At 38.1% G+C, this 13788-nt stretch overlaps 1 protein-coding gene across 1 annotated transcript in view; it reads right to left on the reverse strand.

Moving 5' to 3' along the window:
• MAGI2 (membrane associated guanylate kinase, WW and PDZ domain containing 2) overlaps positions 1-13788 on the reverse strand; it is a 1350333-nt gene that overhangs the window by 234787 nt on the left and 1101758 nt on the right. The window contains 1 exon segment of the mRNA XM_030307841.2: positions 2869-3507. Coding sequence (XP_030163701.2) covers positions 2869-3507 — 639 coding nt within the window.

Raw genomic sequence — 13788 nt, forward strand, 5'->3', positions numbered from 1 at the left:
AGTGAGTTTGAGCACCATGTTGGGCTCTGCACTGACAGCACAGAACCTGCTTGGGATTCTTTCTCTCCCTCTCTCCTTCTCTCCCTCTGCACCGCACCCCCCAGAATAAACATTAAAAAATAAATGTTCACAACAACATTATAAGTGTTGAAAACTGAAAACAGCTCTTTATGTTCATCCACTTGTGAATGGATTTAAAAAATGATAGATCCATACAATGGAATACTGTTCAGTGATAAAAACAAACAAACTACTTACACATGCACCAGTGTGGGTAAACCACAGCAGCATTATGTTGTGTAAGAGACTACATTTATAAAAAATTTACAGAAAGGCAAAACTATCCAGAAGGCTTATTAGTTAGTGATTTTCTGGAGCTGAGGGAGCTTGAGATAATGTATATTCTAAGGATTACAGTGATTGTTACACAACGTATCATTTTAGCACTTAAAGTGGGTGAATTTTATGTTATATGAATTATACAATAATGGTGTGTGTTAAAAATGAATTATACCCTAATAGCCAAGATATTTAGAGCAAGACATTTATATTAAACCTACTACAGATATTCATGGATATGCTAGTTATGTATACAAAATTTCTGAAAGTTTCTATTCAAAAAACATGTTTGCCTCTGAGAAAAGAACTGAAAGTCTGGCACAGGAAAGAGAATTACTTTTCATTGTACACCCTCCAACACTGTTAAAAAAAATTACACCATGTATATTATTGCTTTAGAAACTAAAAATCCTAGTAAATTATTAAAACAAACAACCACAGTTCTGATCTAAGGACACAGGCATGCAAATTTGCTCTTTAAGGTCTATACTTATCTGAATGAGGCTATAAGGACTTATGAGTAGCCTATAATAAGATAAAGCCAATTTCATCACAAAACATGGTGTTAGTTCCTAATAATTTCAGACAGCTGAGTGCAAATTGTGGGAATTTGGGGAAACACGAGAGGTTTCTGACTAGAAATACTTTAAGCATCCCTGGGTACTGCATTCCATAGGTGATTGTAGGGGCCACAAAAAAGAAAAAAAATTCCTCACCCCCAAACACAAACAAAATGCAAGTAGAATGTAACATGCTGGAGGACTAAATGAGAGGTGAAGAAAATAGGGGGAAAGAAAGAGCAAGAATAGGGTTGTCTAGCAGGGAGCGGACATTTATACATACATAGATGATTTCAAAATACTTCCTCCTGCTATGCCAAGCCTTTAAAAAAAGTCAGTACTTAATGATTTGTACACAAACTTGTTTCTATAAATCATATGCTGGATATAGTGCACAGTGATTTTCAGTATACCTTTTAATATCAAGAACCTGTTACAAAGATTTGCTTTTCAATTGCACGCTATGAAGACACGGCTATTTAATTAAGAATATTGGTTATAATCTTACACAAGCAGTGCTAGAAATGAAAATACACTGTCAATATTTAATTATCAAGATTCAAGTGCTATTTTGTAACAATGCCTTAGGAAGGTCAAATTTAAGACTTCTGCTACCATAATTTCCCTTTTTTAATATAGGAACATAATACTTTGCATACCGTCGCTCAAAAATGCTTAGTATTTGATGTCCATTTTCACACAAGGAATCAATAATGTAAATATTTCCTTGAAGTGGAAACACCTGCAGAGAGGGCCAAATAAATCATAAAAGGTGCTTCTTTTCAAGCTTTGACTGCTTTCATTTGCATTTCAAACCGACAGGGCTTTCATGCTGTTTTTAGTGCTCTGAATAGACAATCACATATGTTTGCCACACATGTGTTCTTCACGCATGAGTTCCTTGCAGTACTGCCCCTTCTGACCCACCCTTGCTGTAGCTTCGAAGCTCATTTACACTCAACAGACATTTCATGAACACCTATTGTGGGTCATTCGACATGAAGAGCAGGACCACCATTGTATTTTCATCACAATATAACAGATGAGGCTTCTGAGGCTCCTGGACATTAAGTATCCTAAATCCCAGAATTGGTAAGTGGAAAACCAGGACTTAGCCTGAGACTTTTCTTTTATACTCTATTTTCAAGAATCCTCCCTATCTGTAGCCCCTCCCTTCTTTCTCTCCCTAGTTTGACTGATAATTAAGAGCAAAGTAGCACAGAAATGAAGGAGGGGCCTTCTGCGTGGCCCCATTCTCTCCTCCAGAAGGTAGAAAAGAAGAAACACCCAGGGCTCAGAGATCCTACCATGCTCCTCACTGCTCCGATGTTCATACTTCACCTAGAACACCCAGCCCAGAACTCCAGCCCTAACCCTGTTCCATAACTTTCTTCCCAGGTCATGGAGGGCACCATGAGTAATTATCCATGTGGTAGTGAAAGAAGTGTCCTAAGCATCCCAATTCACAACTCTAAAAAGATTTTTCTGCAACAATCAGTTTCCAATGGTTCTTATGGGGATTATCAAAACTATACTTGAACTTGGAAAGGGTTGAACTAGCTAGCCTAGAATCCTACGCACAATACGGAATATTGGTTTGGTTGGAAGACTCAGATTTCTTAATTAAGTCAATGGAAACCCAGCCTGAGATTTCTACAATCGGTACATTAATGAACTTTTGGAATACAGCCCACTTATATTTGGGGATTCAATCTTTACCCTCCAAATTCATATTAAGGTAGATTTGTAAGACTGCAAGCACTACGTTTATTGTGTTTAATGTAAAATAGGAGAATATATATTCTAAAAATTAAAAAAAAAAAACCATAGCTTCCTGGACTCTTTTCTCTTTTACTCTCTTAGAGTGTGTTCTCATTCAGCTCCAGAGAAACTTCCACTTTTATGATATTATTGTAAAGGTCTTACTATTTTACCTGCATATTTTATTGATGAGCCAGTGTTATCTTACCTCCTCGATGGATAATCAGAGAAGTCTCGCTTCCAATGGGACAGTCCTTAAGTATATCCACTACTTCTGTATGGCTCAGGTTCTGTACATTCTGCTGGTTGATCTCAACAATGAGGTCGCCTTCACACAGGCCAGGGCATCCCTGAATGTCAAGTATTTGTTTCACCCGCTGTCCTGTAGGACTATCGGCAATAGTGAAGCCAAAGCCCTGGGCACCTTTCACAATGGTTAAGGTCATAAGTTCAGCTTGGGTGGCCCCAGATGAAGCCATAGACACATTGTCATCATGGACGGGTGGTGGATACGTGCCATCTAGTTGACCATCCGCTGGCATGGAGTGCAAAGAATGAGGTGGCCGATCTGTTATATCTGGAACTGACTGTGAGGTCCGAGAAATGTATTCCAAATATGTTTCATAGTTATGTCTTCCATTGACCATCACTGGAGGTGGCCTCTCCATTATTGCAAGGGGTGGCACCATGCTGTTAGCAGGATCTTCAGGATCAAAGGGCAAAGGGTAGCCACGACACAACACCAGGTTGACACTTTGACCGATAGGAACAGACTGGAAAAGTTTGACTACATCTGCATGAGTGTGTCCGAGGACACAAACTTCATTAATATAGACAATGACATCACCTGCAAGGAAAAAAGAAAGAGATTGACAACATGAGGTAAGTTCAATTAAAGTTGACATAGAGAAATGGAATTATTTATGAGACTAGTAAAAGAGGCACTGTGTTTCTCAGTAAGCAGTGAGAAAATCAATTAGAATAATATTTAAATTCACCGTAGGTGACTCAAGGTTACAACAGGTCTGCCAACAAATACAATGATCAAATGACGAAAAAAAAATCCTATTTGGTTATTCTTGGAGTTCAGAAACAGCTTTGTATTCAGAAAGAAAGGCTCAGGAAGAAAAGTTTAGATGAATTTGTGCCTTGAGGAAGCACACATTCTGTACTTCTTTTTCATCATCATTTCCATCTTCAGTGCAATTCAGTTAATAGAATTTTCAAACTACTGAGAAGTGGTAGTCGTAAGTTTTGGATGAAAAAGAAAGCCCCAGTATATATAGAGATAGAGACAGAGACAGAGACAGAGATAGAGATAGAGATAGAGAGAGACATATAACTTGTCTCAGTCAACTATTTTTCTTTTTTATGAAAGAGGAAAATATTTTGCCCACTTACTTTCTCCATCTACAGCAAGATGTAATTACAAAGGTTCCATGTATACAAGCAAAGTCAAGAACACAGGTTTTGGGACCAGGGATCTGGGTCCGTATCCTGGCTCTAGCTACTTAGCTGATATGTGATATTGGGCAAGGGACTTGCCTGCTTTGAACCACAGTTCCGCATTTGTAAAGTTGTTGTGAGGAGAAAATAAGATAATGCAGGAAAAGTGCTTGGCATAGTGCCTGACACATGGTGAGTGCCCAAAAATGTGGACCACTATTAATATTACTGTTGCTAAAAAAGGATGGAGGGGATTGGGGACCCTGGCTTTCAAACAGGAGGCTGCCACAGGCTCATCCTTTGATGTTAGATTAATTATATTTCTGTAGATCATTTTTAAAAAGGCATTTGTCCTCTCTCCCCAGTGAACTATAATAGAGTTACAAAAGTCCACTGGTTAGAAATTAACTTTATGATATTCAAATGCCCTAAATGTTAATTATTCATTATAATGAACTCACTATTCACTATAATGAATAACTCTGGAAAACAATATTTCCTCCTTAAAATGCAGAAAAACATGCTTGTTTGAGATAATTGTTTAAATTTTCAATTATGTATGAATAACAGTTTTATATTTAGACAACTGTTCTATAATGGATTGATATTTTTATCCTTAAAAACCATAATATTTGAGAATTGAACTTGCAAACTGAGATTATGCCTGACTATGCTGAGGAGTATATGAGGGATAAAAAGACATGTTTTCATGGACTGTCAAATGAGTAACTCAGCAGACATTAATTTATCAGGATAATTCTGAAAGGGATAGTGTAAATGGCTAAGGATTTCATTCTGAGATATTCTTGCCCATCAAAATTGCAAACATCAAAAATGAAAAACACAGAGTTGAGTTTTCAGAGTTAAATACTTTTCTAGATTTTTTTAGTATCTGATATAAAATTACTCCACTATATGCATTCTCAAATAAATAATTCTATGAATAAAACATTCCTGAGTAAAATACTATCAGCAACACACACTCAGTTAACACTCCCTCTTCCCGAATGCTAGAGAACTGTGTGAAGGTGCTAAAGATATAAAGACAGAAAAGCCATTTTCTGAGGATCCAGGTTAGGTGTGATTCTAGAAAATGTCACAGACTCTGTGACTGGTGAGATGGAACTTCACTCTTCAAATTATGTCTATCAGAAAGGATGTTGGTAATGGCTGGGATTTTGGAGCACGATATAGGGCTGAGTTGGGATGATCATCCTCCCCCTGCTGCTATGACTCCTCATTAGACCAGGGTGGCCGGGGACCCTGTGACATCATTTTCAACTGGCCTGGTCATCCCAGAGTCCCAGAGAGGTGTCTAATCCAGACAAACTTTTTTTCTTCTCTTTCCTGCCTCTTCGATTTTTAAGTTTTGATAATCTATTTTACACATTAGGAGGTTGAAAGAATAATAACTACCTGTGTACCATCATCCAACTTAATGAAGACAGCACTGCACATATTAGTTATGACCCTCCAGGTAGCACCCCCCTCCCACTTGTATTCACTTCTTGCCCTTTCCAAAGGTAGTCATTGTCCTGCTTTATTCACAGGTACTTTATGCTTTTATGACATATCCAGGTACCTGTAAATAATATTCCTAAATAATATTTAATCCCTAAATAATAATATACCCCCAAATATGGCTTTTCACATTCTAAAAATCATTGGAAATGGAATACATATTAATCTTCTATAATTTCCTTCCAAATGTATTTCTGATGTTTATCTATTTAATACCTTTACCTCTAGTTCATTAGTCTTCATTGCAATAGAGGATTGGATGGCTATGTCACTCTTTTGTTAACATTTATCCATTTTTCTGTTAATGGATGCTGGGGTCTTTGTGAATTTTTGGCTATTTAAGGTAATTCTGCTAATAATCTCTTTCCATGGCCCTTGTGAATATAGAGTTTTTCTGAGATATGGACCTTGCCACAGAATTGCTGGGCATAGACCACATGCTCTCTCTCAACTTTGTTACACAATGGCAAATGGCTCGCAAAATAGGTCAAATAGCTGTACACTCCCATTTTTAGTATATCAAAATTTTCATTGCTCCCTATCTGACACAATACTTGGCATCCTCAGGCTTAACTTTCATTGATCTAATGGGTGTGATCATGGTTTTAATTTGCATTTCCCAGACTGCTAGTAAGGGTGAGCATTTTTTATATGTTTATTGGCCATTTGGGTTTCCTCTTTAGTACATATCATTTCCTCATTTTTTTCCTATTTGGTTAGTCTTTTACATTTTTTTTTTTGTTTTAACACATTGACCGCTCTTCTGCCCATCTCCATTCTGGATCCAGTGTTTTTGGTAGGTTTGGGGGGCTGCACGGTATAGCTGACATTATATGGGATAGGGTGTCAGAAGACTTTGGTATGATTTCCAGCTCCCTCACTTAAAATTAGCTGTGTGACTTTCAAAACTAACTTAAATCCTCTGTGACTCAGATTCTTCACAAGTAATGAGGAACAATAGTAATAGGAACTTCTTGTTCTATGGGAAATAACAAATGAGATCATGCAGGTGACAGGGTTTGTAAGTTGTTATGCAAAGGATGATTGCCATTCCAGTAATTATTATCTGTCCTTGGTTATATCCTTCTCTAAAATCAGGACAGTCCCACCAAGATATTCCCACCATAGTCATAATCAAGACTGAGTATGAGTTTCTGAGTAGGCAGATCAAAGGTAGGAAGGTAACAAATGCCTCTAAGGCTTTCCCTAACTTTAATCACTGTTAACAACTCCCCAGCCCCCCAGCATGCTGTGCCAGAAATTCATAGGAGGAAAGAACTAAGCTCTGACGGTTCCCTGCCAGGTCTAGAGAGTAGTTATTTGAATTATAGTGATTAATGTTATCTATTTTTGAGTTTTAATGTGATCTTGCTATTTAGAAGCAGAATAAGAACTATTTGTGGTTCTCGGTAAGACTGCCTTTTAAAATTTATGGATCTTTTCCGCTCAGAGCAATTTTTCAAGTCATCAAGCAAGCAGTGATAAAGTGATATCTTTACGGAGCTACACAGAAGCTTTCTAAATGTAAAAGATGAGAGGTCAGTTATCACAGGATAAAACTAACAACTTGACAGTACTCAGCTGCTCACTTTAAAAAATGTATATAGATGCCTAGACATTGTGTCATGCCAAAATTGTTGTAGATGGATTTGTAAGCAAACATTTGCCTGTTCAGATAGAACTAATTGGGCAGGATATTTATAGACTTGCTGTATGAATGTCATTTACATGTTGTGAAATAAAAATATGAGCCACCTGGTATATGCCATCCGATGGTGCCATGCCAAATCCTGGGATAGACTGGGCTTCAGAGCACAGAAAGAGACGTCATTAGGAAAATTGGCTCTAGCTCAAGCCCCGTTGGCCTATTTAAGAGGGAGAATTGGAAAAGAGTCACTTGATTTCTCCCTCTCTCAATTCATTCTTTTATAAAATGGGAATCAAAATATCTCCTCCATTTCCTTTTTGCCATGGCTACTGTGAGAATGAGATCACCCTTGTGAAAACACTTTTAATTTTACCAAAAAAAGGTTCTTCACAAAAATAAAATGATGCATTTCTTTTGGCAGCCAAGCATGCATTTTCATTGCCATGTTGCCTGCAATGTTACATTGTTTCTTATATGGCCATTTACTTTAGGCCCTATTGAGGCCAGATGTCTTAGGGCTACTGACCTGGGGCCTATGGGTCAAATTTGATGTGACTGATGAGTTTGGTGTCCCAAATAGGGCTGGTCTCATAAAGACCTGATTCTCAGTTATGAGATTTCAAAGTACAAGTGAAGGAGAATCAGGCTGATGAAGCAGAAGTTTAAAATTGCTGGCCTGTATAAGAATATGTTCCAAGATAACTGGTCTCTCTCTTAGTCATGGAAACCAAAATACAATATTGGATATCTCTTGGGTTCTTCATCATTTTGGATAAAATAGGGCACTTTTCATAGAGCATTGCTTAAAATGGAATTATTTTTGTACCTCTTTCTTCTGCTCCCACATTCGTTGAGTCACTGTAGTATGCCGAAACTTCCTTTTTAGCCTCTGTCACTTACCACCTGCTGTCTACCTTCCTTAACCACCATCTTGGACCAGACTAGACTAACTTACTTCACATTCCATTCACATCCTGTAGTCATGGAAGTTCAAAATACTCAATCTTTAAACGTGTTGGTTAACACTATTTACCAGTAGGCTTTCCAATTTATTTTTGTTTTCACTACCCTATAAACTTCCATTCTGTGATGCTGGTGTCTTTGCTGCCTACAATCTACAACTTGCTCCATGCCTTTTAGTTGAAGTCTGCTATTCCTCCACCCTCAGGGGCACTTCCTTTCTGTGTGTAACTCCATCTCATCTGATTCATTCCTTCCTCACCTCTTCAAAAATATCTTTCATTATTTTGCTCCGATTGTTACTATCTCATGTTACTATCTCATGTTACAATTTAATCTCTTGACTTTATTCTTCTGTGGGAGTTTTCTACCTGTTCTAAGTTTCCCCCCACAAAATAAATAGAGTAATATCACTATGTTGAGAACTCTTTAGGTATTTAGGATAAATTCCTATTGAATAAAGGATAGAAAGGTTTAGTCAGAGGAAAACTGGAGTAGGTTTATTTGCTAACTTTGCAGCCTTCATTGTTTCTAACTTCTGTTTTTCCCAAGTCATCTAAATTTTTGCTGAAAGACAATTCTCACCCACTACTCCCATCCCACCAATTACATGAATTCTGTATTGAAAACTTATTATTTTTTTGAGGTTCCTCTCCAGCTAATACGATTTAACTGGCCTTCCTTTTCTGAATCTTGTGTGTTTGTGTTTTTTATAATAAAAATATATAATTTTACTGTAATAGGAAATTTTATTATAATATTGAAATTCATTTTCATTCTATTCTACAACCCTCCAAAACATAATACATTCTGAAATGTACTTTTCAGGGTGTGATACTCAACACTTTAATTAAATTGTAAATACTGGCCCTTGATATTGTTTATTCTCCCAAATGAAGCATTGTGGTATGTCAGATGGACAAACGGAATTGAAGCTGGGTCTCCTTGGGTCACTCTTTGAGCAAGTCATTCAACATCTGTTTCCTCATCTATGAAATGGAGATAATGACAGCTGTTCTACCCTACCCTACAGAAAAGAGATGTCTGTGAAAATGTCCTATAAATGGTACAGAACTATTATGATGTTACATATATAAATACATATGTTAAACTTTTAAACAAATAACTGATAACGAGTGGAAAATAAAAACATCTTAAGGATGAGAATAATACAATACAATAGTTCGAATCTTTAAAAGGAACCTGCTGAGGGGAGACTGGGTGGCTTAGTCGGTTGGGCATCTGACTTTGCTCAGGTCATGATCTCGCGGTCCGTGAGTTCCAGTCCCTCATCGGGCTCTGTGCTGACAGCTCAGAGCCTGGAGCCTGCTTTGGATTCTGTGTCTCCCTCTCTCTCTGCCCTTCCCCTGCTCATGCTCTCTCTCTCTCTCTCTCTCAAAAATAAATAAATGTTAAAAAATTTTAAAAGGAACCTGCTGAATTTTATTAAAGTATTTGATAGTTTTTTTGCAGAAATTTGAGAAGACAGATATGTTCATCCATGTGACTGAATACACCATTTCCCAGCAAGGAAGACCAGTGACTCATAAAGTATCCTTGGATTCCTCATTCTTTTCTGGAATATAAATACAATGTGCTGCGGGTGTAGGGATCAGATAGTCTGAACTGTGTGGCAGTGGTGAGAGGTGAGGTGGTAGGTGCAACTTACAACATCCACATGTGTCAGTCTTGGCATAGTCTTAGTAATGTCACAAAGTGAGAAACATCTAGAGAGAAATACCCAAGGAAATAAATGGGCCTTTGTCTTATTTTCTCAGGTTCCTTGATGAATCTGTTATAGGGTTCTATGTCTCTTATTGCCCCAAAGTTTTTCCTTATACCTAAATCTCTCTCTCTCTCTTTTTTTTTTTTTTTTTTTGCTTAAAATAAAGACTATTTCCCAGATTTCTGTTGTCATAAGGCAGACAACACCATTCTTTTGGAATAATTTAAAGCAGTTTCTGAAATTCCCAAATGGTCTCTTTAGAGTGATAGTTATAAAAATAGCCATTAATTGGAGGAGATCCCACCTTGGAAATTCTGAACCTTCCATGCTTCTATTGACTTTAAACATCTGTCTTGTAGATAGCATTACTGCAGGAATCCTCCCATTATGCAGAAATGCAAAACACAAATATTTAGGTTATGAAGGTATGAGAGTCAGTACAAAATGCCTTCATCAGAAAAGGATAGTTTATTAAATCTGATATGCTACATTTTAAATCACATTGTGAATGAAAATGAGGTGAATTCAGCTATAGCACTAACATAAGGCTCCAATAATGAATGTATGAATGTATGTATGTATGTATGTATGTATTTATGTTTTACATTATAAAACCAAGTGTGGCATATGGAGAGAGCACTGACTTAGGAATCAGGAGATTTATGTTCTTATGCCAGTGATGTTAATAATTAGTGGTGTCAGCACATTTCTGGGTCTTAGCCCTCATTTATTCATTAATTTGTTCAGCAAATATTTACTATACTCAACGACTACTATGACTCAGGCACCATGCTAATAAAGGGGAGACCGAACCAGATGATCTCTAAGGTATTTTCTTCATTCTGGAATTCTAAGACACAGGGTCTGGATCTCCCTCTTAGCTAAGTCTGCAGTTGGTTCCTTTCTTTGTTTTCCTACTTCCACCACCTGAGGTCAGGGCTTACCATCTCTTGTATGAACTTCTGCAACAGTCTCTTAGCTGGTCTTCCTGATGTCAGCAGGAAAGACAAGAGAAGGAGGAGAGGGAAGCCTAGCATATGGCATAATTCAGTGAACCTGTGGGATTACAGAGTTCCCTAATCCTACCCCGTACAGATTTCTAGGAGTACAGGGGATTCCTAATTAACTCCCCTTCTGGTCAGTATTGGCTCAGGAACCAAGAGAGTGTGAATATTCTGCAGGTCAAGGACATTAATGTCAGTGGCTGCAAAGCTCAGCTCCTCCTCTATACTTTATTCTCTGATGTTTTTTCTATTTCACGTCCTTCAGTGCCTGTTCACAGGAAGATAATAGAGTCCGAATTCTGTAGCATAGCATATTAGGATCTTATACGTTTTCACCATCTCCTGCCTCTTCCCAACCTACACTGTGTTTCACTTGCCCAAGCTCACAGCCATGCCCCTATACATCCTTTGTTCTTTCCAGCCTCCTGCTTCTCTCCATGCTTTGTCCCCACTAACAAATTCCTAATCACCCTTTGAGGACAGCTTCACCTTTTTGACCATCTTTCTGGTCACCTCCTATTGTGTTGGCTGTTAATTACTTCTCCCTGTGTGGCATTCCTCCTGACAGCTTAGTTCTTCAATCCATTTTAACCACATTAACAGCACCACGAATTTCTCTGACCATAGTGACTACCATTTTAATACATATAATATTTATCTGGCACTTACAAACCCCACCTTACCCAATTCTTACATAATCTGTATAAAATAGGCATTGTGACCTATACTTTCTTTATACGTATGAAAACTGAGCTAAGAAGTTACATAACTTCTCTAAAGTCACACTAATAATTAGGTGAGATTTAAACATTGAATTCAAGACTTCTACACAAATGTTAAGAATTTCAAATCATGCGGGACAAGTGTTGACTCAGGCATTCTTTTGTGTACCTCAAATCATATCAGTAGGAACACTGGGTAAAATATCTTTAATTCCTGAATATGAAAATTGAGAAATGAACTGCAATATTCTTTTAATTAGTTAAGTTAGTGGAGGAAAGCGGTGAAGCAAATAATTGCAAACAGGGGAATCTATCGCAATCGCTCAGTCAGCTTCCTGTGGTCCCTTCAAAACAAGCTGCCTGGAAGAAGGCTTTGAGGATGCTGAGGCCGAGGGGTGATAGGGCACTGAAACTCCCCAAACTCAGTAACCATCGTGAAACATAAGCTCTACTAGAAATTATTTCAATAGCTGTGTGATCTTGAGCAAGCAGTTTCACTTTTTTTTCTTTCCTTTTTTTTAAGGTTTACTTATTCTTGAGAGAGAGAGACAGAGTGTGAGCCCGGAGGGGGCGGGGGAGGAAGAGGGCAGGGTTGGGGGAGGATGGGCACAGAGAGAGGGAGACACAGAATCTGAAGCAGGCTCCAGGCTCTGAACTGTCAGCACAGAGCCCGATGTGAAGCTCAAACTCACAAACCACAAGATCATGACCTGAGCTGAAGTCTGTCACTTAACCTACTGAGCTACCCAGGTGCTGGAGCAGTTTCACTTTCTGTAGTCTAGTTTCTGTTCATGTTAAATGTAAAAGTCAGAAAGCATCATGTCTAAGGTGCAGCTTGGGGATTATCTACATCTTGTGAGAATATGAAAAGCTCTCCTACTGCCCTCCCATAAGGCACTGGGAAACTTCTGTGGCACCATTAAACAGGTAAATGACAAGCTTCTGGGGGCCTACTCCAAGGTTCCAACAGCAGCCAGTGATTCCAACACTCTAACTATAGGCAGAAGGATACCAAGATGTTGGCATGGCCACTTATTTCTCAAAAGAATGAAATACTTCTTAATCCACATTTTATAATGTCATCTGTGTGACCCGGTGCAGATGCCTAATTAAAAGCTTGGTTGAAAAAAATTATGCCTAATCAGCACACATCCAACAATTATTCCCTGGCAGATGTGAATTAGTCCAGCGAGCTATTTACATTTCCTTTGTGTTTGGCATTGTGTGGTAAGATCTATTTAAATACTTGCATTTTACTTTGTTGGAGAGGAGAAAGAAAAGAGAAATTTAAAAGCATTGATTATTTGCTGATTTGGCAAAGATGAAACAACTCTTCAGATTAAAACTATAAGTAAAGGCACAAAAAGAAAGCACAAAAGACTGGTTTTTGCAAAGCTCCAAAGAGCAGAGGCTTTCTAAATAGCTTTCTCACTTTAATTCGGTAACATGAAATGGTCAATGAATCTGTCATTTCTCTAGAACAATGTAATGAATTTTAAACAAACACAAAAAAGACCAACATGTTATCAGAGGAATCCTGTAAAATGAAAATTGGTTCTTGCATTGAAAGGGAACTTACGATTTCACTGGAAGAAAATGAAAATAAAAGAATTTAAAAATCTATATTAAAACCTTAGCAAGATCAGGGGCGCCTGGGTGGCGCAGTCGGTTGAGCGTCCGACTTCAGCCAGGTCACGATCTCGCGGTCCGGGAGTTCGAGCCCCGCGTCGGGCTCTGGGCTGATGGCTCAGAGCCTGGAGCCTGTTTCTGATTCTGTGTCTCCCTCTCTCTCTGCCCCTCCCCCATTCATGCTCTGTCTCTCTCTCTGTCCCACAAATAAATTAAAAAAACGTTGAAAAAAAAATTAAAAAAAAAAAAACCTTGGCAAGATGAAAGTTTATGAAAGCAAGATAAAAATGAAGTTTTCTTGTCCTCTCCTGTGTGTTATAGATACAGATGAGGGCAGAGGCATCAAAGAAATATGCTCAATCAACACACAACCCTCCATGAAAACTCCAACTACAGAAGTACCTTGAAAAGAAGAGCAATTTTATATGAATGGCAAGCAACTCGCATGCTTACTTTCAAATAGCGTTAACTG

This window comes from Lynx canadensis, chromosome A2, assembly GCF_007474595.2.
Source record: "Lynx canadensis isolate LIC74 chromosome A2, mLynCan4.pri.v2, whole genome shotgun sequence".
Taxonomy (NCBI): domain Eukaryota; kingdom Metazoa; phylum Chordata; class Mammalia; order Carnivora; family Felidae; genus Lynx; species Lynx canadensis.